Source organism: Rhinichthys klamathensis, unplaced genomic scaffold, assembly GCF_029890125.1.
Source record: "Rhinichthys klamathensis goyatoka isolate OS25496 unplaced genomic scaffold, OSU_Roscu_1.1 h1tg000131l_1, whole genome shotgun sequence".
NCBI lineage: Eukaryota > Metazoa > Chordata > Actinopteri > Cypriniformes > Leuciscidae > Rhinichthys > Rhinichthys klamathensis.
In genome coordinates, this window is record NW_026606666.1 from 305,599 (window position 1) to 332,010 (window position 26,412).

Here is a 26,412-nt window from a genome sequence, read left to right on the forward strand (position 1 = left end):
AAATAAAAATGTGGTCGTTAATTTTTTTTTTTTTTGAAACGGATGTTACTGTTAGTGTTTTTGTTAATGAACATAAATTTAACAGTAGTATTAGCTTGAGTTAGGATGCAGATTTACTGTCAACTCACTGTCAAATATGCATTTCGAGACAAAACATGTAATTTGAATATTGCAGCCTGCACTGCAAAGTAAACTGTGCTGAAGAAATATTTTTCTATTCAGATATTTATTTTGTTAAGGAAAAATGACAAATGTTTGAATGTTCTACCTCAGATTTGTGAAATGTTCACCTGTTTGTCAAGTGTTTGTCATGATATGTTCTGACAATAAAGAGTTAAAACCACAATTAACGCTCTGGTTTATACAACTTTCACTTAGGAGCAAAAATCTGCCTTTAAACTTGAAAGAAATAAAGATTTGACATTTATCGTGATAATTATCGATATCGACTGATATAAAAAAAAATATCGTGATAATTTTTTGGGCCATATCGCCCAGCCCTACATTGATTAAATGAACAGATTAGCTAGTCCAAAAATATTGATTAATTTAGGAAAGAAAAAGTAGCTGAAACTGATCTTTGATGGTCATACTAATTGCTCATATGCCTCTGGGCACAGAATGATTGCATTGGCGTTTGTTTGAAATGTAACACAAAATAATCATTGAATCATTTCTTATTTAAGGACATTCCCGTTTCGAATATGTGATTGTGTATTGTCAACAATATGCATAAACATTCTGCATGTCCATTTTATAGTGTGGATCACTCATTGCAACATTTAAACTGATTCTCATGTTAAAGAATCTGTTATCTGATAAAATAGGCCTACTTCATGCTACTGACCACTGACATGCTTTTAAAGCTACTGTTGTCCTTTTTTTTTTTTGGCCTTCAAAACACCTTAAAATGGACATGTTGAGATCAGGAAAACCAAAATTTCCTTGGGGGGCCGTGCCCCCAAACCCCCCTAGCAAGATAATTTTTTGGAACTTTTATTTATAAAACCCCCGTACGGCCCTGCGTGTCGGTGTGATTAAATCAAACAACAAACTGCCAAAAGAAATTGGCCCTGATTCTTTTAAATCAACATTTTTTTCTTGTTTTAAAATATATTTGCCAACCAATATTTTCAAACATGTTCAATTTCATACATTTGCCGAGGGTGAAATCCGTTGCTGTCTGTTAACATTAAAGGTAAAAAAAAGTGAATTGTTAAGTATTTCTCTTTGTTTAAATATGTACTGAAACCCTACCTTACACATTAATACTGGAAAAAGAGCCTCTTTGGTGTAAAAACACATTAAGTCATTTTACGGCGCGATTTTGAATGATGACCATTCACCGTAAATAAGGGCTCCCCCTCCCTATAAAAGCCAATTTAACCACTGTTATGCTCAAAAAAAAAAAAAAATTCAGGCTAGACGAGCCAATGCGCATGTTCAGTCATAAGCGAGTCTCAGGTTTCTATGGGAACTGGAGCTTCTAATGGCAGCTCAATGACTTACTTTGTCAATCAGTGATTGGCTCTTTTACTTATAAGGCGGAACGCATTCTGCCATATTGCAATTGTAGTTTCTCCCATTCATAAGTAATAGGAGTGAACTGTCTTTGTATATCTATAGTCTTTGGTTCAGTCAGTTTGAGTTCAGCCTAGCTGATTTGAGCTTAAATTGAGTTCAAATGAGTTAAGTTGAGATTAGTTTATTTTAGCAGGATTGCTGCGGTAGGTGGTGTTACACACTGTGTTCGGCCATACACCGATTACATTACTTCCCACCATGGCACCGCCCCTTCTGTCATTTAGCTTTTTTTTATAGAAATAGAAACCATTTAGTTCAGTTGGACAACGGACGCTACAGTTATAAACTGAAAGACTCTGCTCTGCTCCATACGACACGAGCTGCAGTGTCGCAGCACTATATACTTCATATATTTGGTCTTAAGAACAATCTTAAGAAAAGTGTTTGGGAATACAAAATATTCTTATATTTTTTTTCTTAGAAAATAATAAGAAAAAAGTGGTTAAGAAGAATTTTATTCTTAAGAATGTTTTATGAAATGGAATTAGGCTGGATTTTTTTTTTGTGCACACACACCTCATACTTCTGTGTGTGTTTGCTCAGTCGTGTCTATAATGGGAATGAGTGTCATTTTGAGCTTGTTTGCTTTCAGTACCTCTGTGCTCTCTTCCCATTAATAAGTCATAGAGAGGATGAGAACATACAAACACACACACACACACACACACACACACACACACACACACACACACACACACACACACACACACGCGCGCACGCACACTGCTCAGAACAACAGGTGCAGCATTTGGCTTTTCAGTCTGGACTGATTAATGGCTTGTGGCAACCTGTGTGTGTGCATGTGTGTTTACATTGTACCAATTATGTACTGCTTACTACTGCATAGAATATACTTTATAGTGCACATAGTTTTATTTTGAAATAAAATTTGGTCACATGACCTCATTATGTTAGTGAGTACGTCCCATTATCATCTAAAATGTTATTTTGCAGTTTGAGCCTTTGAACAGTTGATTAAAAAGTAGGATTGGGAATCCAAAATGGATTCCAATTCAGGATTTGAAATACTTGTTATCAATTCCTTTGTGTGGATTTTCAAACGCAAGAAGACCCGCGTGCTGTTTTGTGTGCTGCGCACACATCTAAAACATGCGCACAGAAGGCTGCCTCTCATACTGGGTGCTTCTAATTTCTAATTTGTGCATCCTTGCTTCATTTTCTCGCGTCTCAGCTCCACCCCCATTCGAGAGTCACTTCAAAGCATCATCTGCTGTGCTCAAAGGATCTGCCCTGGTGAAGCTTGGTTATTTAAAAAATTCTTAATAAATAATAACGCAAGATGCCCTGTTGAAATATGTGAGATGTATGGTTTATTCAAACTGCAAAGGAAAAGCATAAATTTAAATTATTGTGACAGATGTAAAGGGGGAAGAGAATTTATGGGTCAGGTCAACAAGAAAGACTTCTATGCATAGGATACAGCTGTGCATCCTCGCTCATTGTTGCTCTGGAAGCTTCCTCACTCCTCGCCTCCTCGCGGTGCAATTAGAGCATTGAGTTGTCCTTCAAGATGGCTTTCTTTGATCGGTTTCCGGGTGAAACTGAGGACTGAGGAGCAAGGAAACGAGGAAGCATCAATTTTATTATTGAGATAAGCAGCCACTGTATAGTGGACGATACTGAACTGAGTTCTCTTTTTGCACTTGAATGGACAAATACAATCAAAATTAAAGCTGCAAGCAGGATTTAGCGGTGTTCAAGCAGTTAAGGCCTTTAAGCACAAAAGCATCAAATGACATTAAGTTTTATGTAGCAAGCATTTAACCACTGAGATCATAGATGGAATAGACCATGTTTTAGCATAATTTACCATGATACACCACATTTCAGTGTGATTTTCATTATTTACCATGTTCCAGTATGATTTACCATGAATCTAGCATGATTTACCATAGTTTCGTGCTTGAACACCTAATAAGAATGATACCTTTTTGACAGTTATAGCGCCACCTATGGTCCGATCTCCATGGAACTTTGCCTGCTTCTTCTGCATGTTATATCACATATGCTCATTAATTTTTGTGAAGTTCTGAGTTTTCAGATTTATTGGCTTTTGACTGTATTTTGCCACGGACCACATTCTAAATGACCCTGTTGTAGCCTGTTGTAAATTTTTCTTGCCTAAATCAAAATCTGAGACATACATCTTGTCCGTCTTGAGAAAAGGATCACAGTGGTGTAAACACCTTGAGACTGAGTCAAACGGTCTAGGAGTTATGAGCAATTTAGTACTTTTGGTTGCTGTAGCGCCACCTATGGGCCAATCGGGCTCATACTCTGATAGCTTCTCCCCAATTTGAGGCCCTACCATCTGGCCAGGTTTCAAGTCTCTAGGCCTTACGGTTTGGGCTGCACGATGCGTTTTAGGGGATTTTTTTTATTTCTTTTTTTTAATCCTTACAAATACAATAGGTTTACAGCACTTGCTTGAACACCTAAATATGTCAAAATATTCTCGTAAACATAGTAGGTTATGTCTTAAAGGGGTCATGAACTGCGTTGTTTTATTGTTTTATAATGTTTCCTGTGGTGCACTTAGAATGATTTTAGTCATAATTTAGAAATTAAAGGCATTTTTCCTACTCTGATTTTAGCCCTCTGATTTGAATGCTCTGTTTTAATTAATAATAATAATAATTTGTTACATTTATACAGCACTTTTCTAGGTACTCAAAGCGCTTTACATAGAAGGGGGCATTTCCTCAACCTCGCTCAGCATCCACCTGAATGATGCGACGGCAGCCATATTGCGCCAGAACCAACCACACACCAGCTTACTGGTGGAGAGGAGACAGAGTGAGGAAGCCTATCTGTATATATAGGGATGATTAGGAGGTCATGATGGACAGAGGCCAATGGGCAAATTTGGCCCGGACGTCGGGGTTAAAACCCTAGTCTTTTTCCGAAGGACATCCTGGGATTTTTAATGACCACAGAGAGTCAAGACCTAGTTTTAACGTCTCATCCGAAGTGCTCGGTGCTCTTGGACAGTATAGTGTCCCCATCACTTTACTGGGGCATTAGGACTCACACAGACCACAGGGTGAGCGCCCCCTGCTGGCCTCACTAACACCTCTTCCAGCAGCAGAAGGTCTCACAGGTACTGTCCAGGCTCAGCCCTGCTTAGCTTCAGTGGGCAGCCAGTCTTGGGCTACAGGGTGATATGGCTGCTCATTAAGCTGTTTTAAGGAGCGTGTCTGCTGTGAGACTTCAGTGTAAACACCCACTGCTGTGATTGGCTAACATCTTTTGAATGTGAAATAGCTAAGTATTAAATGTTTAACTCTCTTGAAAACTTATAGAACCGTTTTATTATTACGGCTCTCAAGGTTTCTTGATTTCTCAAAGTTGCAATGATGAAGTTGGCGATGATTTTCTTCTGCAGAGGCGGTCTTTCACCTGTCATAGATAGGTACATTCCACAACGAGTTGTTGTCTGGGCTTGGTTACAATAGAAGCTGTTTTTGGACTAACAAGGACGTTTTCAGTTCTGAAATGTACAGGATGGTATGATGACCTCTTATACTGTATGTCAAAAGCTCAAGGAAATTTTGATTTCTCAGTTCATGACCCCTTTAAGTGAACGTAAACAGAAAAAAAAAAATGCATAGAAGTATATTGGATCCGTGCAGCTCTTAAAGTGACAGCAGCCTAATATTCTTGCTGCCGTCTCTATAATAACGTTTATCAAACATCAAAAGGCAAAAAAAAAATTCACTCGTTGTTCTTGACTGAATAACATTTGTAACTGTATTTGTAATGTGTATTTTATTTATAAAGTGCAGTGTTATTTTACATTAGATTTACAGTATCTGTACCTGAATACCTGAAAATCTTCTGAGCTTTCAGTTGGATATTTGTGCGATTGCTAATTTGTTTATTTGTTCTTTTTTAATTACCGTTTACTTATCTTTAATAATGATTTAAATTTATATTAGTTTTTGCTATGGTATTTTTTAAAACATAGGCAAACATTCCTTGTGTAAGTGTTCTATTTTCAATGAGACTTAGAATAAAAGTTAATTATATCTTGCGTTTTTTTTTTCTTGTTGGAATCGGAATTAGGAATCGATACGCAGAATCGGAATCGTTGAAATTCAAACGGTACTCAACCTTATTAAAAAGTAAACACATTGTCACATTAAACATAGAATATCAAGCATATTGCATTGTAAGTCACTGTATTTAGTGCAGTGTGCTATGTTGCAGGGTTATTATTAGGGGTGGTTAATCTGTCTGATTTCCCGATTCGATTCGATTACGATTATTGAAGTCCCGATTCGATTACAGTCGATTTTCGATTATTAACGATTCTCGATTAGCGATTATTGATTTTCCATTTCACAACAGTAAACGAAAAAACACTACAAAGTGATTGCAGTATTAAAAAAAGTCAGCTACTGAATTACTTAACTCTTTTATTGAGTAACAACTCAAAGCACTTTCTGTGTTGTGTAGTTATAATTTCAGAATTATTTGTATGTAGCTTATGTTCTGTAGAACACAGAAATGAATACATCACATTGTGTTGTGACTCATCAAGTTGAACGAAACAATAACAAATAAATGAAAGGCTTATTTCCTTAAGGAAGTAGATCAGAAACAACATACTGTAGAAATTGGACAATTTTCTTCTAGAAAGACAAGGTGTTGTTCAGGTGGAGGAAGACTGCAGGTTGCAGTCGAAACATGTCAAGGTAAATAAAAAGTTTATAATGCAAATTTTTTTTTGCATTATATGCGGTTAGAACAGCTGTCAGCAGCGCGTCCTCATCCATATCAAGCGCCTCGTCCCCTGAGGCGGCGGCAGCGCGGGCGGGAGCCGGCGGCTGCGAGTCCGGGAGAGGGGGCGGAGAAGGAGAGATAGACGCTCGAGGGAGTCATTCCGGCGAGCATTTGCATCAGAAAACGACGGCAGTGCAGCCCGCAGGGTCGACATCAGAAGTGCGTCGCTGAGCTCACAAACCCAGGCAGAGAGCGCAGATCACATGGCGGTCTCCGTCGCTGTGCGGGGCTCTGCACGCGCCGCAGGAAGTGCAAGGCATCTTGAAAAAGACGCTCGCTGCTCTTTTAGACAGTAAGTTTTGCAAGAAAGGATCCGTCGCCGGATAGCGTAGCTCGCACGGATGGCTGAAGGTGGCGAAGACGGCCGGCTTCTTCAGGCGCTGTCTTGTCGCTTCCTCGACGGCGGCGGCGGCTTCTCTCTAGATCCAGCGATGCGGCAATAATAATAACGCAATTTTTTTTTATATATAATAATAAAAAATCGATTTTTGAAAATTTAATAATCGATTCATAATCGTCCATAACATAGTTATTATAGTTAACTAAAACCATATAAAAAAGTTATACAATATTTTTTTCAAATAGTTGCCGAGACTACATTTATCATTTCTCAGTTTAACTTGATGTACTAAAATAACTAAACATGTATGGAAACTGTGTATTTAAATAAAACAAACACTAATAAAAATGGCAAAAACACACAACAAAATTACTAAAACTTTAAGGAAAATGAACATTAAAAATAAAAATTAATGAAAAATATCAATATAGACTACAATAGTATCTCAATAAAACTAAAATAGCACTGCTGTGTTGTGTACTATACATTTCGGCACTTGTAGCAGATCATCCAGATATTTAATGCGTAGAACACTTTTTCAGACTGCAATAACAGTACGAGTAGTACTGCGCTTTTCCAAACATAACCAAAAATGCTAAACTGAGCATGTGCAGTAGATCAACTCCAAGAGGAAATGTAACCCAGAAAAAAAAGGCATGCACCAGTAAGCATATTTAGATAATCAAATGGGCACATCTGTTTAGAGAGAAGGACACTGTCTGTACTGGATCTGTACTTCCCTACTCTATGTAGAGCATTACACTCATGGTGGTGTTTAACCCTGTAATTGTTGTGTTTTTACCACAACATTTTAAATTGTCACAACACATTGTGTTTAGATGGAATAATTGTGAATGTAAATGTGTGACTATGACCCTTCTGACTCTGTACTCTCTCTCTCTCTCGGTTGTGTTATGACACACATTGCTACATTTGTGTTGCCAAAGCAGTTTCACTTGAACCTCAGCCAATGTAGAAAGGTCAAAACGTTGAAAGTGACATAATAATAATACAACTACAAAATAAGGAAAGAAAATTTAGTTATCCATTTTTTTTAATGGTTCCACCCAGCCATTTGGGGATGGAATTTTATTTTATTTTTTTAATTGAAAGATGTCTCTTATGCTCACCAAGGCTGCATTTCTTAGATTAAAATGAAAGTAAAAAATGTATTATCATTATCAATGCTGAAAACATTAGTTTTGCTGTAACAATGTAAAAGTCTTTGCTGTCACTTTTGATTAATTAAATGCATCCTCGCTGAATAATAGTATGAATTTCTTAAAAAAAAAAAAAAAAAAAAAAAAGAAAACCTTGCTGACCCCAAACGCTTCAGCTGTACAGTTTTTTACCGTATACAAGCTTGGAGACCTCAGCTGACATAGTATGTTTGCCCCCCTTTGTTTATGAGACATAATCAATGCTTTTCATTCAATGCAATGCATGCCTAAAGGTTAAAACAAAAGTTACAGTACCCATCAAAAGGTTGGAAATGTTTCTTTTATTTTTAAAGTTTAATTTTGTTTATGTTTTATTTTAAAGAAGTGGTGTAATGATGCTGAAAATGTAGCTGTCATCACAGGAATAAATTACATTTTTAAATGTATTAAAATAGAAAACAATTATTTTATATTGTAATAATATCTAACAATATTACAGTTTGTACTGTATTTTCGAATAAATAAATTCAGCCTTGGTGAGCATAAGAGACTTCTTTCAAAAACATAAAAAAATGTATGTTTCCAAAACATTTGACCGGTACTGTATAATCATATGTCAACCTTCCATTGTTGGTAGTCTTAATGCCACAATATACTTCAAGCGAAATCGAAGAACAAACTGGTGCGACGTCATCTCTAACCAAATCACAAGTTCATTTTGTGTTTGTTTCGGAAGTTCGAAACCGCTTGCCAAAGTGAACTTTCTATAACAGTTTGCTAACTTTTATGCAATAGGTAGGTGTGGCTCTGAGGCTGACATGGACATGTTTCTGATCCGTTTCTTTTGTTCAGTCCCTCGAGGTTGGACATCTGCGAGTAAAAATATGAGCACACTGAAGAGCCACTCTATAGTAGAAAATGAAGTTGTAATTCTAATAGAAAGATATGCTGAGTGCTGACACTGTTTTTTTCATGTTTAATACTGTAAAGCTGTTTGCTTTTAAACAATCTATTGTATAAAGTGGTATAAAAATAAACGTGACGCGACTTAAGTGGAGTGCTGAATTGCAGAGCTCGTGCAAACATCCATCACTATGATCAGATACTTTCTTAACTTCTTTTTTCTCATCGCTGTCGTTTTTGTTTTGCGTTTATTTTGTTATTGATACGAAAGCATGCAGAACATAACTAACACATTCATCTAAACGTCGCTTTCTCGCGTATTTCGAACTTATTTTTTACCCAATGTGAAGAATGAAAAAGGACTTCGCTGTGATTATATCGGGGCCTTTACAGGAAATGGTCTCACAGATCAAATAAACTGTAAATTTAATCGCATGCATATAGAAGTATAATCTGAATGATTTGAATGTCTTGTTGAAGAAGTAAGACTTGGCTTGGCTTTTGGGAACCTGTATTTTAAGGTGTTACATACATTTTGAAAAATTACAAACTTTTAACTGTGCGATTTCTGTTTCTTTAGGCATATGGCTCAGGCTGTGATATCGTGATCCTCGCAAGTGATTTTGAGTGTGTTCAGATTATTCCTGGAGCTCAGAATGGAAACATCCAGGTGGGCTGTGTGGAGTGCTCTCAGCAGCTTGGCCGGGTAAGACCATACTATATTTCTTGACATTTACATTAATGCTTATAGATGACATTTAATCTAAAGCACTGAACAAATGAGGATTACTATAACAAAAGCAATCCATCATGTGCCTGTATTCGGTAATACGATATATCACGATAATGAACATGCACAATATTGTTATCGTGGGCACTTCGAAAAACGTTATACATTTTTGTGTATTGCTTTATTGTATTTAAATGTTCAGGTCTTTTGGTTACAAGAAAAAGTTCTCTTACGAGAGGTTCTCTCGTATTGCGTAAGTTTAGCTTACGCTACGGGAAAGATTCATCTTCTCGAGATATTGAAGCCAAAAAATTATCCTAATTTTGTATTCATTGTCAACGCAGTGCAGCAGCTAGCAGACCTAGAGCAGGCAGTCTAGCGTGCTCATTGGCTGCCCTGCAGGCAACTGCTGCAGCCTACCAGTGAGCCCGGCGTGACGTCACGCCCAATGAAGGGCGCTCGCGCCTTCATAGCGTCACAGCCCGCCAGAATGGGCGTGGCTTAGCGTATAAAAGAAGGGGCTCGTAGGCTGAATTCCCTGATTTTTCGACTCTTCAGCGAGCTCTTCGCATCGCTGGATTGAGGGAAGCCACCGTCGCCGTCGAGACAGCGAACAGCCAGCCAGGACAGCGCTGAGGAAGCCGGCCGTCTTCGCCACCTTCAGCCATCCGTGCGAGCTACGCTATCCGGCGACGTATCCTTTTTACATTGTTGTTGTATTCTCTTTTCTCTTACTCCTAAAAGAGCAGCGAGCGTCTTTTTCAAGATGCCTCGCACTTCCTGTGGACAGCCGGAACCTGTGGCCACAGCGACGCGCTCGCCGGAGAACCTCCCTCGAGCCTCGCTCTCGCCTTCCCCGCCTCTCTTCACCGACGCGCAGCTGCCGCTCACGAGCCTCACTGCCGTCGCGTCTGAGGATGAGGTTGAGGGACACGCCACAAGGGACTGCTGTTCTAACCGCGGCTAGCTTCCTTTACGTTACAAGGAAGCTACCGCGACTCCGCAGAAGCAGTCACTCCGCCCTTTGTGGGACCGCGCAGTGATAAGCGCCGTTCCCAAAGGCAGCCGGAGCCTGTAGCCACAGCGACGCGCTCGCCGGAAAGCCTCCCTCGAGCCTCGCTTTTTCACCTTCCCCGCCTCCCTTCACCGACGCGCAGCTGCCGCTCACGAGCCTCACTGCCGTCGCGTCCGAGGACTGCTGGACTGCTGTTCTAACCGCGGCTAGCTTCCTTTACAAGGAAGCTGCCGCGCGCGCTCTTTGTTATGTGCTCGCGCTACTTAAGCTTATGTTGTTTCCCCCGTGGCTCAGTGGCTAAACTCTAAGCTTTCGCGCCAGAGACCCGTGTTCGATCCCGGCTCTCGCAGCAGATACAATTTATGCAGCTCTCCTCTCTGAGCTCGCGACCAGCTTTCTTACATACAGAAAGCGAGCGCGCGCCCCGAGCGACACGCACACGAAAACTGTGATGACGCTCTCTCTCTTATCTGCTCGCGCCAACTAAAGCTTACGTTGTTTCCCCCGTGGCTCAGTGGCTAAACTCTAAGCTTTCGCGCCAGAGACCCGTGTTCGATCCCGGCTCTCGCAGCAGATAAAATTTATGCAGCTCGCGCGACCAGCTTTCTTACGTACAGAAAGCGAGCGCGCGCCCCGAGCGCATGCGTCACCGGCGAAAGAAGGAAAGAGTGGTTTTTTGTCCCGCCGAGGCTTGACAAACCCCCTCTTTTTCTCAAACATTTTCCAGCTCCTCCTAGTTCGAGCGGCTGGTAATGTCTATACTGCAGTAGAGAGCCTGTTATAACACGCACGCCTGCAGACAATGCCGACACGCACACGAAAACTGTGATGACGCTCTCTCTCTTATCTGCTCGCGCCAACTAAAGCTTACGTTGTTTCCCCATGTGGCTCAGTGGCTAAACCTTAAGCTTTCGCGCCAGAGACCCGTGTTCGATCCTGGCTCCCGCAGCAGATAAAATTTATGCGGCTCTCCTCAGCAAGCCGCCGTTTTCGGATCCGGCTCACGCCGATGGTGTTTTTTAGTGTAGAAAGGTGCCCACATCTCGGTGTTCACCCCTACACACAAGCACAACACTTCCCGTGTTATTCACAGAACAGAGCCCACTCCCTTAAAGCGGGAAACCGCTCGAGTGTTGAACGTAGGATATGTGTCCACGAGTTCGTGCCCATGCCTATTTTTCTGCCCGCTCTATCACTAAAGACTCATATCAAACTATGAGAGAGAAAGACGCGCGTGTCCCGCTGCGGCCGGACCGCCGTCAAAGTTTATTTCCCTGTCAGTCCCCTTCAAACAGGCTACTGCAGTGGTCCATTTAGCAGCCAACGAGCCGGTTCATTTACCCTCTCGCCTGCACACATACGCCGTCTTCACGGCGACCCAGAGAAATCTCAAAAGAGTATAGTGCCGTTGGTGTCTTAAGTGTAGTGAAAGTGCCCACGCCCCAGTGTTCACCCCTACACACAAGCACAACACGTTCCGTGTCACTCACAGAGCACACTCTCATAAAGCGCAGAAAAGCCGCTCGAGTGTTGAGTGTAAGAAATGTGTCCACAGGTTTGTGCCCACTGTCTGCCCGCTCTGTAACACGGTCAATGAAGCAGGTTATGAATGTAAGTCTCGTGCCCGCCAGAGAGCGTTCACGCTTACTAACACACACTTCTCCCCGGGCGCCGCCCGCGCGTCTAAGTGTTATCACAAGGCGCAGGGCGTTAATAAGACGCTCCCCATCCTATTCGATCGGGGCGTCAAATACACTTGTAAGTCTCGTGCCCGCGCACACGCGTTCACGCTTACAGAAAGCTTCTCCGCCCAGAGCGCTGCTCGCGCGACAAAAAGTGGAAAGAGAATGTTCCCCATCCCTTATGATTGGGACATTCCACATAAATCAGCCGGTTTCGGTTTTCAGCGAGCAGCCATTGCCCAGAACCGAGACCGCGCGCGCCACGCTTTCGGCTCCGGTTCAGTTTTCACAAGCCCGCGAATGGCGGCGATCTGAACCTGGAGGCCATTCGCCCCCTAGCGGCTCACGTAGCTGCATGGGAAGCTATCCCAAGGGTTTCAGAATGGGTGCTGAGCACAATAAAGCATGGCTATACACTTCAATTCATTCGCCGTCCCCCGCGCTTCCGAGCCCGGACCGCGACGATAGTGAATGCGGAAGTAGCACACCTACTTCACGCAGAAATAGCAAAGCTGCTGTGCAAAGGGGCAATAGAAAGGGTACCGCCTTCTCTGAGCGAGTCAGGCTTTTACAGCCGATATTTTCTCGTACCCAAGAAGGACGGAGCCTTCAGGCCCATCCTCGATCTGAGACATTTGAACAAGGTGCTTGCGAAAAGACCGTTCAAAATGCTTACGACCAGAAAAATCCTCGCGCACGTTCGCCCGAGGGACTGGTTTATTTCTCTAGATCTGAAGGATGCCTATTTTCAGATTCAGATAATACCCCGTCACAGGCGATTTTTGAGATTCGCCTTCGACGGTCAGGTATATCAATACACCGTCCTGCCGTTCGGCCTGTCTCTAGCACCCCGTACATTTACGAAGTGCATGGACGCGGCGCTCGCCCCCCTGAGAAGTCAGGGGCTGCGAATAATGAACTACCTGGACGATTGGCTGATATTGGCACAGTCAGAGACAGAACTGATGTCTCACAGAACAGTGCTTCTCAGTCACCTGGAAAGCTTGGGTCTCACGGTCAACTGGACCAAGAGCTCATTAACGCCCAGCCAGTCAATTTCCTTTTTAGGAATAGAACTGGACTCGGTGACTATGACGGCATGTTTATCGACGCAGCGCGCGCGCCGTGTTCGACACCTAGCCGCATCTTTCCAGAAGGGCAGCTTTCTCCCTCTGAAAACATTTCAAAGGATGTTGGGCTGTATGGCGTCAGCTGCAGCGGTCCTTCAGCTGGGCCTACTGCGCATGCACCCGCTCCAGCGCTGGTTGAATGCTCGCGCGTCTTGCCGAGCTTGGGTGTCTGGCGGCCAGAAAATCAGAGTGACTCAGACCTGCATAGCGGCTCTGCAGCCCTGGTTAGTAGCCGACTTGTACCAGCAGGGAGTGATGATGGGAACCATCTCTTACCGAAAAGTCACAGACCGGCCTTCAGCCAGTGGTCAGATCAAGAGAAGTGTTTCCACATAAACTGTCTGGAGATGTTAGCGGTCGAGAACGCACTGAAGTGCTTCCTCCCGTTCATACAGGACCAACATGTTCTTGTCCGCTCGGACAACATGTCTGTGGTATCCTATGTCAACCGTCAGGGCGGTGTCAGATCCAGGAATCTCTGCAATCTGGCGGAACGCCTCCTTATGTGGTCTCAGATGCACCTGCGTTCGCTGAGGGCGACGCACGTGCCTGGCCATTTGAACGACGGCCCAGACAAACTGTCCAGGGACAATGTTCCCCCAGGGGAATGGTCCCTGCACCCACAAACGGTCCAGAAACTGTGGCGCCTATTCGGCAGAGCGGAGGTCGACCTATTTCCGTCAAAAGACAACGCTCAATGTCCGATATTCTTTACGAAAGACGAGGACGCGCTGGCCCAGGTTTGGCCCAGCCTCCCGCTTTATGCTTTCCCTCCGGTCTCTCTGTTACCTCAAGTGTTCAAGAGAATCAGGGAAGCACGCCACTCGGTGCTCCTCATAGCCCCGCGATGGGAGAATCAGATTTGGTTCCCGGAACTGACACAGCTGTCACGCACAGCTCCGTGGCTCGCGGCACGATCTGGCATCCCTATCCAGAGCGCTGGTCTCTGCACGCATGGTTGATCAACGGGTACTCGTTACCCTGCCAGAAGGAGTGATGAACACAATCACACAGGCTAGAGCTCCTTCCACGAGAAGGCTCTACGCGTCTAAGTGGTCGGTGTTCTCCAGATGGTGCACCGACAGAGGTCTGGACCCGCGGACATGCGGGGTGGCGCATCTGCTCACTTTCCTACAAGAGATGTTGGATAAGGGGAGGTCCCCATCCACGCTCAAAGTGTATGTGGCGGCCGTGGCAGCGTTCGCAGAGCCGACGCACGGCCAGTCATTGGGAAGACATGAGCTGGTCATCCGCTTCCTTAGAGGAGCTAGAAGGATGAACCCGCCGCGCCCCCCGTCGGTTCCTGTGTGGGATCTTTCATTGGTCCTCGAGGCCCTGAAAGCTTTTCCATTTGAACCACTGGACTCCGTGGGGTTGAAATATCTATCACTAAAAACCGTTTTTCTGATTGCACTGTCGTCAGTAAAACGTGTGGGGGTCTGTCAGCGCATCGTGTCTGGAGTTCGGGCCGAATGACTCTAAAGCAGGGGTCTCCAACCATTTTTCATTTGAGAGCTACTTTTTAAAAATGAAAGTGGCCGAGAGCTACTCATGTAATACAATACTTAAATCTCCTAAATAATGTCTCATAACTCATATTAACAGCTATCCAAACTGTTTTAGACCTAAAATAGTTTTTTTAGGCCTATATATGTCACCCTTAAATGTCAGAGAAAAGAACAGAATCAGAGATAAATTTTTTTAATAGAAAATTGTACTTTGCATATTATACTGTAAACACATAATTATAGTTGATTTTATAGTGCATCATAACTAGAGATGAAATGGCATGAAAATTTCCTTTCGTGATTATAGTGACCAAAATGATCACGGTTATTACAGAATCCTGTTAAAAAAATACTACTAAATAAAATCAATTCACCAAGTTATATGTCGAAAACCAGCAAATAACAAAAAAATAGCATCAATATGCTCTTTTTGTTTAAATAAACATTAAAATAATAACATTAAAAATGATGGCCAGATTTTAAAGCAGTGTCTTGCAACATGTTATCTACTAACATGTACAAGTTCAAATAAAGTTTTGACAAAAAAGGTTTTATAAAAAGATAAACCTCACATATTTCAGCCTTTAAATCATTTTTATAAAAAGAATGAGTAAAAAAAAAGATAAATTACGGACATTTACAATGCACATTAGCTTATCTTTTATTATTAATAGTAAAATTCATGTTGACTGAGCTTTCAATGTTGTTACGGAAAGGGTGAACCTGATTGGTTGGATCTTGTCACATGAACTGCGGTGCCCTCCCTCGCGGCATTCTGAAAAGTTGAGGTGTTTTCATCTCGCTGCGCCTGGAAAAAATGAGCGCGTCACTTCAATTATGAGCGCGCTTGCCCAAGCGCCTACATTTGAAATAACGAACTTGAGCGCGCAAAAGACGCGATATGTGAACGGCCCCTTGGCGAGCTACTTCCAATCAGGCCACGAGCTACTGGTAGCTCGCGAGCGACGTGTTGGAGACCCCTGCTCTAAAGTCATCCTCAGACCTAGACATGGCTATGTCCCTAAAGTGATGGGCACTCCATTCAGAGCGCAAGTCATTTCACTGTCAGCTCTGCCAGCATCTGACAGCGAAAGTGATGTGAATCTCCTCTGCCCTGTTAGGGCGCTGAGGTTTTACATTACGCGCTCCGCCTCCTTCAGGCGTTCGGAACAGCTGTTTGTTTCGTTTGGAGGGCGCACCAAGGGTCTCGCCTCCTCGAAACAGAGCCTGTCCAGATGGATAGTGGACGCTGTAGCAGCCGCTTACGCGTCAAAAGGTCTGCAATGCCCTTTGGGTATCAGGGCTCATTCCACGAGAGGCGTTGCCTCGTCGTGGGCGTGGTCCAGTGGGATCTCTATCCATGACATATGTGTAGCGGCGGGCTGGAGCTCCCCGTCTACCTTTGTCAGGTTTTATAACCTAGAGGTTCCCGCCTTGCAGGCTAAACTTTTGTCAGTTTGGAAGGGATGTGTATTCTGCCCAGATATTCTGCTCAGATCACTCTCACGTGACTCAGCTCTCCTGGTTGAGCTGCACCAGTAGGGTATGTGCCATGTGCCTATACAGACCACCGCGCTGCTCTGTATTCCCTATGTGTGCTTATATACAAGTGATGGCCCGCATGGCTGGCCACCTTATTTTTCCCACTTATTGGGCTCCCCTGAAGTTCGGGGTCTCATGGTGGATGCTTGGCGCGCACGGCGTTGACAAAGTGTTCCCGTAGCGTAAGCTAAACTTACGCAATACGAGAGAACCTCTCGTAAGAGAACGATACTCGGTTACTAACGTAACCTCGGTTCTCTCTAGAGAGGGAACGAGTATTGCGTAACCGGCCGTGCTCGCGCCACGAGCGACTTCGCTTCAGTTGTCGAAAAACCAGGGAATTCAGCCTACGAGCCCCTTCTTTTATACGCTAAGCCACGCCCATTCTGGCGGGCTGTGACGCTATGAAGGCGCGAGCGCCCTTCATTGGGCCTGACGTCACGCCGGGCTCACTGGTAGGCTGCAGCAGTTGCCTGCAGGGCAGCCAATGAGCACGCTAGACTGCCTGCTCTAGGTCTGCTAGCTGCTGCACTGCGTTGACAATGAATACAAAATTAGGATAATTTTTTGGCTTCAATATCTCGAGAAGATGAATCTTTCCCGTAGCGTAAGCTAAACTTACGCAATACTCGTTCCCTCTCTAGAGAGAACCGAGGTTACGTTAGTAACCGAGTATCGTTATTAAACCTGTTATAGTATGATAACAAATATTTTTTTTGCAACTTATTTTAATATCGTGATAATACTGCATACCGTGATAAAAGCTTCAGGAATTATCGCAACATGAAAATTTGATACCGTCACATGCCTAAGTGAGAAAGTAACGAGCAGTGCTCCTGTAGAATTCTTTTTACTATTTGAATTAATACTGTACATATTCCTGAAAATAGTCTGAAACATTACAGCATATTCTTGAGAAATATTTAATCCAGACATGATGAATGTGTATACAATGTGTCATATAGGCAGAACTTATAACTTAAAGAACTTATTTAGAAAAACCTTAACTATTTTCTTATCACAAGTACATTTAAATAATATTTAATAGTTATTTATACAAAATAGTTTGGTCTTTATTCAAAGTTGAATTTCATAAAATGTTTGTATTTATTGTATTGTTTGTTGAATATTAACCCTCTGGGGACCAAGGTTATTTTCGTAAACGAAAACTGAAACTAAGACTAAAACTATTGGTCAAAAAACATTTTCGTAAACTGAAATAAAATTAAAAATTCATAATAAATGAAAAACTAAAACGAAACGAAACTAACAACAGTTACTGAAAAACTAACTGAAATAAAATAATAATGAGCAAAAATAAATAATCGTTTTCGTAATTAATAAGCTCTTTACTTTGGCGGAAAATCTGACCTGGCTGTTTAGGGAAATGCCTGGCGCTTCACCCGTGTGAAGTTGCTGAGGCGATTAACCGCGTGTCGTGACGTGCTCAATGAAGGACCGTAACGTAGAACACACCGTAGAACACATCGGCTGTTCATAAAGGATGCGTTTGTGGCAGTGGAATGGGAAATAACACAAGGTAATGAGACGCAAGTTGAACTTCTTTTAACTTGAGCGCAGCGTTTTTAGAATGCCGTATGCAAAGCGCGGGTGCAACAGCAAACAAGTCTGTCAAGCACAAAAAAACCTTTAATGTACTTCTGTATGTTTGAGATATCATGTTTTCATTAACGTTGACAATGTAGGGATTCTAGGAAATACCAGGACACGACACACCAACAAGCACGCGCATACACACACACACACACACACACACACACACACACACACACACACACACACACACACACACACACACACACACACACACACACACACACACACACACACACACACACACAGAGAGAGACAGTCTGGTCCACTGTATTTGTGGGGACTCTCCATAGACGTAATGGTTTTTTTATACTGTACAAACAGTATATTCTGTCTCCTTACACTCTACCCGACCCATCACACACACTACACAGACCCCTAAACCTACCCATCTCACACACAACTTTCTCCATTTTTACATTTTCAAAAAAAAAAAAACCTCATTCTTTATGATTTATAAGCTTGTGTACCTATAGGTCCCAAATTGACACGAGTCCCCATGCGTCTGTGTGCATTCAGGTTTAAGTCCCCACCAGGATATAAAGACATGTACACAGTGCACACTCACACACTGCATAGATAGGCCTACTTATTATTTAATTACACTGGCTTGACTGGCTTCACAGCAGGTTGTGTTGGCTGTAGTCAGATGAATTGAGCTGTTTTTTTGTTATGTTCCAGTGGCCACTCTGCTACATGTACAGCTGAAAAAAAGTAAACTATGTTTAACAAGATTTAATCTTTAATATGAATTAGTTTGTCTGAATTTTTCATTTTTTTTTTCTTGTCTACTTTTAAGTTCTATTTATTTGGTGCTTTGTTCAATCTCAAACCATTATTTTATTTGTATTATTAAGATGTCTGCACAAGAGTTAACTGTAATCTGGGCAAACATTAAACTTTGCTGAAATTAATCGTCTCGCTTTGGTCTACACTGGAAGTGTTCTGTTAGCTCTGCTAAACTATAATTACTAAAACTAAAACTGAAATTAAATAAAATAAAAACTAAATAGAAATGTGTTTGCAAAATAAAAACTAAACTAAAACTAACAATACCATTAATGAAACTAACTAAAACTAAACTTAAATTTAAAGCAAAATTGAAAACTATATTAAATAAAAACTAATTTAAAAAAGCAAAACTATAATAACCTTGCTGGGGACCAAGGTGTTTTTGGGGTCCTTGAGATGTTTTGACATGCCCTGACATTTGTGCTTTTTTCAGTTGCTTATAAACATATTAATGGCACAGGTGAAATTACACTCTATTTAGCACAAACAGGGCTACCATAATATGTGAGCAACATGTATGTACATGTTTGTATTTTTGAGAGAATATTGTTTATGCATGTTTATTGATAAATCTAAAAATTAAAGTTTCTGAAATAAGGCCACAAAACACATACTAAATATGTGTCCACAAGACCTTTGACTAATGGATGTTGTTGCCTAGGGTTTTTGCTTCAAAATGATCCGAAAATCATCCCGGCTAACCATTCACATAAAACAATAGATTGCTTTAAATTGTGAAAAACATTTTTTTGTTTGAAAGGCAATATGCGAATGGGCGTGAACGGCCCAACCCCCTCATGTATAATTAGGTGATTCTCACCTGAGAAGACAAAGATGCATTCATTTCATTCAGGTGTGTCACAAGAAAGAATGCAAGGAAAATATATATACATATATACACACACACACAGACATACATATATATATATATATATATAAATAATCTAAATATAAATGAAAGTCAAAAGCACATTTTTAGTCATACCTGGAAACAAATCCTGTTCAAATAGGTTATATGGGCCATTCAATAGAATTGGTTCAAAGTTAGAGTTGGAAACATCTTGAAAAGAAAATAGTCTTTTTCCATAAATCTCTTATAAAGTATTATTTTTTAAAGTAGGCCAATACATTTTATTATACACATTTCAAAGTTAAGGATTCATTATTTTGATGTAGCCTAGCTGGAACAAACACTATAACAGTTGATAAGTTTATTTTTGACAAAACATACTATATATTTAACATATGAGCAGAAACTGCTAAAAGCTTATATGATGTCTATTTTAGAGTTAAAACTTTATAATCTATCCTAGACTAGTCACACACACACACACACACACACACACACACACACACACACACACACACAGAAACATGATTCAAATTTAAACAGTAGGCTATTTTTGCGTTTACAGACACTAACGTTATTATATATCGCGATTAGAACAAAGCACAAGAATAAAACACTTACAGTTCAGCTCGCTCCTCGAAGTGAAAATAAACCAGCACTTGTTCTGAGGTAGGTAAATGTCCCCGGATTATTCCTCACAGCCGCGCAAGACGACAGTACATTAATCTGACTAAATATAGTGTGTTTACCGAGTTTATGTGGGCGTTTACACGTCTCAATGTGTTGCTTCAGATCATTAGCATTTGAATAGCGCGCGCTCTCCGTGGGCGTGTCACATTAGCGGAATAATGAGATGCGAGAACAATAATGAGAACGGCTGACACCTCTCTTTTTATATAGATTACATAAACTGGGAATATTTATTTTAGTTTTAAATTAGATAATTTAAAAGTACAAACTTAAATGATCATAAACATATATTGCTCATGTCTGGGTGAATAGTATTCGCTGAGTTTTGTTTAAGTTTAAGAGACATGCTCCAGAAAAAAAGTTCATGGACACGGAGAGGCAGAACGCACACCCTGTTTATTTTCTTTATTTTACAAAAGCACAATATTTTATTTCGATTGTAGGTGGGCACATAAAAAAGTAGACATTAACAGTTTTTTTTATGTTTCATAACTCTGTATGACCAGAAATGATGGAGTAGTTTAAGTCTATTTTTCTGCTATGTGAAAAAAATCTGCCAAAACGCACGGGTGCGTCTGCCATGTAGTAGCATGTGAAGCTGACATGGCAAATACACTTAAATACAACCAACATCTTGAAAAATATTCCTCAAATATAAGTATAAAAATAAACAATGTTACTGTAAAGAAATACTTTACAGTAACACATTTAAATGATAATACAAACCAATATTACTTAAACGCAAAATGTACAGTACCAAACACTTAAACTGAGTACACATTACCAGTGGTAATGACAAGAGTAAACATTACTAACCAAAATATCAGGTTTAGTTGATTTGGCCATATTTTCCCTTGTATTTCAAAATCTGCTAACAAACATGTTAATGGATAATTAGCTGTTTATGTTTTCCTGTATTTTTGAGTGGATTTTGAGTAAATGTTGTGGTCTTGTTCATTCAATTGCAGTGTTGTTGTACCAAAGTCCCTTTAAGACAAGCCATTTTACTTGGCGGCCATCTTTGAAACGCCTCTTGGGCATGCAAGTGCAGCCCAAGTCTCTTTGAATAGGAAAACATCAAATTCTCCAAAACTGTTCACCAAGCTCACGATTCAGTTTCATATTTGAAATCTCCAATGAAATCTGACAATAGCTGTCTCATCAATTTTGTTTCTAAACTCTCGAATCAAGCTAATGCGCAGTCCTAAGCACGTCTCAGAACACAACTGTGTCGATAGGAACTGGAGCTTCTAACGGCAGCTGCAGTGATGCGATATCTTCACCAATCGGCGATTGGCTCTTTTATTTAGAAGGCGGGACTTATTCCGCCATATTACGCGTTACACTTTCTCCCATTCATAGTAATACGAGTGTACCGTGTTATAAAGTCATTGGTTGGTTGTACATACTGTATATATCAATTGCTGTAATTAAAGGTGAAGTGTACAGTTCTCCAAATGAGTTGCACTTTCACCATCTGTTCTTGGATGGACAAAACAGAGTTCCGCCCCAAACTCGCTTAAGCTAATCACTGTCAGGCTGGTTGGAATACTTAAATGGGTCATAATATGATGATTTTTAATGTTTTCCTTTTTCTTTAGTGTTTAATGTACAGTATCTGTTTGTGCGTGTATAAGATTTGGTAATTTGGTAAAAATGGTAATTTTTTTTTTTTAGATTGCTGCGTCTTATGGAAATACTGTTTGTATTTTCGAACCAATTTCTTCCAACCCAAACAAACGTCACAAGGTGAGTTTCCCCTGGAGGACAGTTGACCATAGATCATATGATAATGACAATCATGAAGATCTTAAGAGATAATGAGAATGAGAATGATGATTATTATAGCCATTTTGACATCTTTAGTGATATACCCAAATATATATGCTTTCTATATATTTATATCTTCATGGTTTACTTGGATGTCTTTATATTAATGACATTTAAATATTTTTTGTGTAAACATTGATGTAGTTGTTTTTGTTTTTGAAATGAATATTTGTTACTCAGTGCAGCTGATCTTTTCTGTTGTTGTGTTTTTAAAGCAACTGAATTACCAATGGCAAAAGACTGGTCAGTTCTTCCTCAGTGCAATAACCTACAATCTTGCCTGGGACCCCCAAGGTTGGTGTAAAATATACACTTGGTTAATGGATGAACTAAATATCTTCACTAGTGCCCTTTTTTCCATTTGCATTTGTTTTTTACTCTGTTTGGACCCTCTAATTAAATAATACATTTAGAAGATATAATTCTTTGACTTTAATGCAACCTCTGGATTCATGTTTGAATAAGCATCTTAAATACGTGATACTTCTATTGAGATTTGAAGTGGTGAATGGGGCAGACATAATTCCCATTCTTTCATTTGTTGATTTCATTTGTTGATTTGTTCATTATTGAAAAATGAGGGGAAAATAGTAATGATAAGTGTAAGTGTAACAATATTATAGAACGAAAAGGTTTGTCCAAACTTTTGATTCGTGGTGAACAAATATTATATGTATGTGTAATTATTACATCTGTTTGTCGTGTAGGCAATCGTATCTTGGCGGCGACTGAGCGTTTGCAGCTGTGGGCTCCTCCTACTAGTGACACGCTGATAGAGGAAGAGGAATGTCAGCTGAATGATGACAGAGCTCATGAGCTCATACTCAATGATTGGAAGTGTGTCTGGCAGTGCAAGTGAGTGCACCATAACTTAAACACACTTCTGTCTGCATACTAAATCTTTAATGTCGCTTGTCTGATTTACTGAACGTTAAAGCACATTTGATGAATTAATGCATTTAAAAGGCTCACGTGATGGAAAAGAATGCTTTTGCTCTTCTTAAATAAAAGTTTCATGTAATATGTAGGCAAACTGTAGGACGGGGTTGTTGTGAGGGCACTGCAGGGGGTTCATAAATTCATGAAAAGCTAATAATTAAGTCAATTTAAAAATAATAATTTAATAATTCAATAATGTCAACTTAAAATAAAAAAATAATTTAAAAATAAAAACAATCAAAATAAAAGACTAAGGAAGATGGAATTTTGTTTTGTAACTACATACGTCAGAGAACCATGGACATGCAAATGTGTTCAATTATTGAAATATTAACTTAAAATCTCAAGAGGTGAATATTTTAGGTCAAAGGGGTTTCTTCCCCTGTCTAAATTGAGAAATCATCGTGATTTGAAAAATCATAACAATTAGCTTATTTGCATATGGTGGCTACCTTTACATATCAGTACATATTCAGTAACTTGGCAAGAGCACTGTTACTTATTTCAAATATCAACTGCCTAGCCAATCATAGAATTGATCTATTCTGTCTAATCTGTGAAATCATCATTATTGATGTGGTGTGGATTCCGCTATTATCTTAAGAGTTTCGATTTAAAAAAAACGTATGGTTATAGTCAGGGCCATTGGGAGATGCTGCAAAAGACATGAGACGTGAGCCAATAGGTCAAAGAGGTCCATTTATTGCATGTTTACATAGAAGAACAATGGAAAAGTAGTGCAGTGGGATGATAAAACACGTTCATGTGTTTACGGCCCCTGAACATGAACATGCAGGTATAATGTGGGCCTTCAAAACACACCAATTTAGAGGGCATTTTAATATTTACTTCACCATTTGCACAGAAATTTGTGCGTGTAAATTACTTTCAGCTTCATGTGTTTTTTGTCTCAGGACTGCTGCTGCCGTTCACATCACTCAATGGTCTCCAGATGGAGAATACTTCGCCACAGCTGGAAAGGTACCACACACATACACGTCATGTTCTATATCATGGTGGACTTCAGTTGTTCTTAAATAATGCTAATTATAATTTTTTAAAACCTAGACCTATCCCTTACAGAAACTTTTACCATTATAATGTGTAAAATAAGACATTCTTTTGTACATCTATAAAGGTAGAGCCCTATCAGTATTGGAAAGCTAATTTATATGAGTAGCATTGGAAGCTATGGGTTCCAACTGGTTAAACTACAATCAGGGTACACTTTTAAACTGGTAGTTAGCTACACTACAAGCTATTAGCAAAATGTAGCTAACTATATTTAAGCTTTTTAAGGGAGCAATATCTTTATCATACCAGTATTTATCTGGAATGGAATCCTGGATATCAAGTCAAAAAGGTGTACGTATTAAACCGCATTTGAACAGATAAATTGACATACAACTACTAAAATGATGAAATGCCATAAAAAACAATGCTGAAACAAGGATTTAACAAAAACTTTCACTAAAAGATACAAAATGTTGCTTATGAAATGTGTTTTTTTAATACTTGCCAAATGAACTGATTCCCTAAATTGGACTTCGCTAATTGAGATTAACTGAATAAAGGAGAGTGTGACATGCTACGCCTGTCGGAGTAATTATGTTTTACTAGTAAAGATACACCATTTTAAAACAGCTGAGCTATTGTAATGCTACTGGAAATTGTTAGTGAAAATGGTAAGATAGAACTTAACGTCATCCTCTCCTCGGGTCATTTTGACCTAAAATTCATCGGAGTGGTTGGTACAAGATCTTGTCAGTTTTGTCACACTTGAAATTGGAATACACACACACAAAATTTGACTTGATTCAGGGAGTTTTTGTGGTAAAAATAGTAACAAATCCTTCCCTCGTGTGTCAATTTGACCCCCATAGGAATGAATGGGAAAATGTTTTTGGGATAAAGTAGACATTCCCACTAGGCACAGTGCAAACAGACATACTTATCCCATTAATTTCCCTTCCTATCCGTTATATACAATTAATGCTGCAATATTCCATAGAAAAAATATGAATTGTCGTATCAATTGGTCGTATTTCATGGTGACGTTACGGCCTAAACGTCCCGTCTCACACACATTTGTGGATCTCACTGATGTAGTGGACGAATTACTCGCACACGGACACAAAAATTGAGCTGTATGTAGACATCTTTGGTCTGCTGGCGATAATTACGTTGTGCAGACTGTCCACCGGCCAGAGCCAAAAACAGAAAAAATAAGTATACCTTTGGCTTTATTGTTAGTTACTCACTGATCCTAATGTTGGTTCGATCCCCACTATCCTACTTGTGTCTAAAAAATCACTTTTTTTTTTTTTTTTCATTTTCATACCCTCAAGAATGAAAAGTAATTTCCATTTCTGATGGAAAAACCATTTCTCTCCCTCACGCTCAGGATGACTGCCTGCTGAAGGTGTGGTATCCCACCACAGGATGGAAGTCTGCAGTGGTGATGCCAGACGTGACTGATAAAAAGGTCTCAGCGGTTCATTTCTCATTCGTGTATCTGGCCCATCCACGTACGGTCACAGGCTTCTCCTGGAGGAAAACCAGTAAATACATGCCCAAGTATGTCAAACACACCCACAGACTCCTTCACTGATGCTTGGGTGTAATGGTAATGCTAGCAATGTGTCTAGTAGATACGCAGCTGATTGTTTTTACCATGGTAGATATATTTGTATTGTATGTGGGTTGAATTTAACTGATGTGCAGTCACAGCTGTACGTTTATTGACTATTTTACAATGACTTCAAATGTGGGTAATTCAGTCAGTTGTAGAGTCAGAACTTCCTGTTCTACATAGGGCTGTCAGTTAAACGCGTTATTAACGGCGTTAACGCAAACCCATTTTAACGGCGTTAATTTTTTTATCGCACGATTAACGGTCTTTTTGGCCTAGCAAACTTTGTAGTTTTTTTTTAACATGCTTTTGCAACAGGACGGCATGCGGGCGTTTTGAAAACGCAAGCGGATCTACAAAACAACAGGCACGCTGCACACACTTGTTTGGGCTTGCGAGCCGGATGCGCGAGCGCGAATCTCTCTGCTCGCGCGCGGAATATAATGTGCCGAGCACGAATCTCTCTGCTCGAGTCGCGCGCTCTCAAATACACGCTGCTCTTGTAAGAATTTTCTCTGGGCTCGCTCAGAGAATATGCCTGCACTTAAAACGTGTTCAGTGCAATCGCGAATCTCTCCTCTTCCCCAGCTAACAATTTTAGGTTATAAGAACGTTTTCATAACGTTCCCATTAAGTTATAAAAACGTTATTTCTGAATGTTATAG

The 26,412-nt window shown here is 40.5% G+C and overlaps 1 protein-coding gene across 5 annotated transcripts in view; it reads left to right on the plus strand.

Moving 5' to 3' along the window:
- dmxl2 (Dmx-like 2) overlaps window positions 1-26,412 on the plus strand; it is a 100,705-nt gene that overhangs the window by 9,463 nt on the left and 64,830 nt on the right. For all 5 annotated transcript variants that reach the window (XM_056256694.1, XM_056256697.1, XM_056256696.1 and 2 more), the window contains exons 2-7: window positions 9,374-9,499; window positions 22,024-22,095; window positions 22,392-22,470; window positions 22,884-23,031; window positions 24,030-24,096; window positions 25,520-25,692. In XM_056256694.1, coding sequence (XP_056112669.1) covers window positions 9,374-9,499; window positions 22,024-22,095; window positions 22,392-22,470; window positions 22,884-23,031; window positions 24,030-24,096; window positions 25,520-25,692 — 665 coding nt within the window. The remainder of the gene's footprint in view (window positions 1-9,373; window positions 9,500-22,023; window positions 22,096-22,391; window positions 22,471-22,883; window positions 23,032-24,029; window positions 24,097-25,519; window positions 25,693-26,412) is intronic.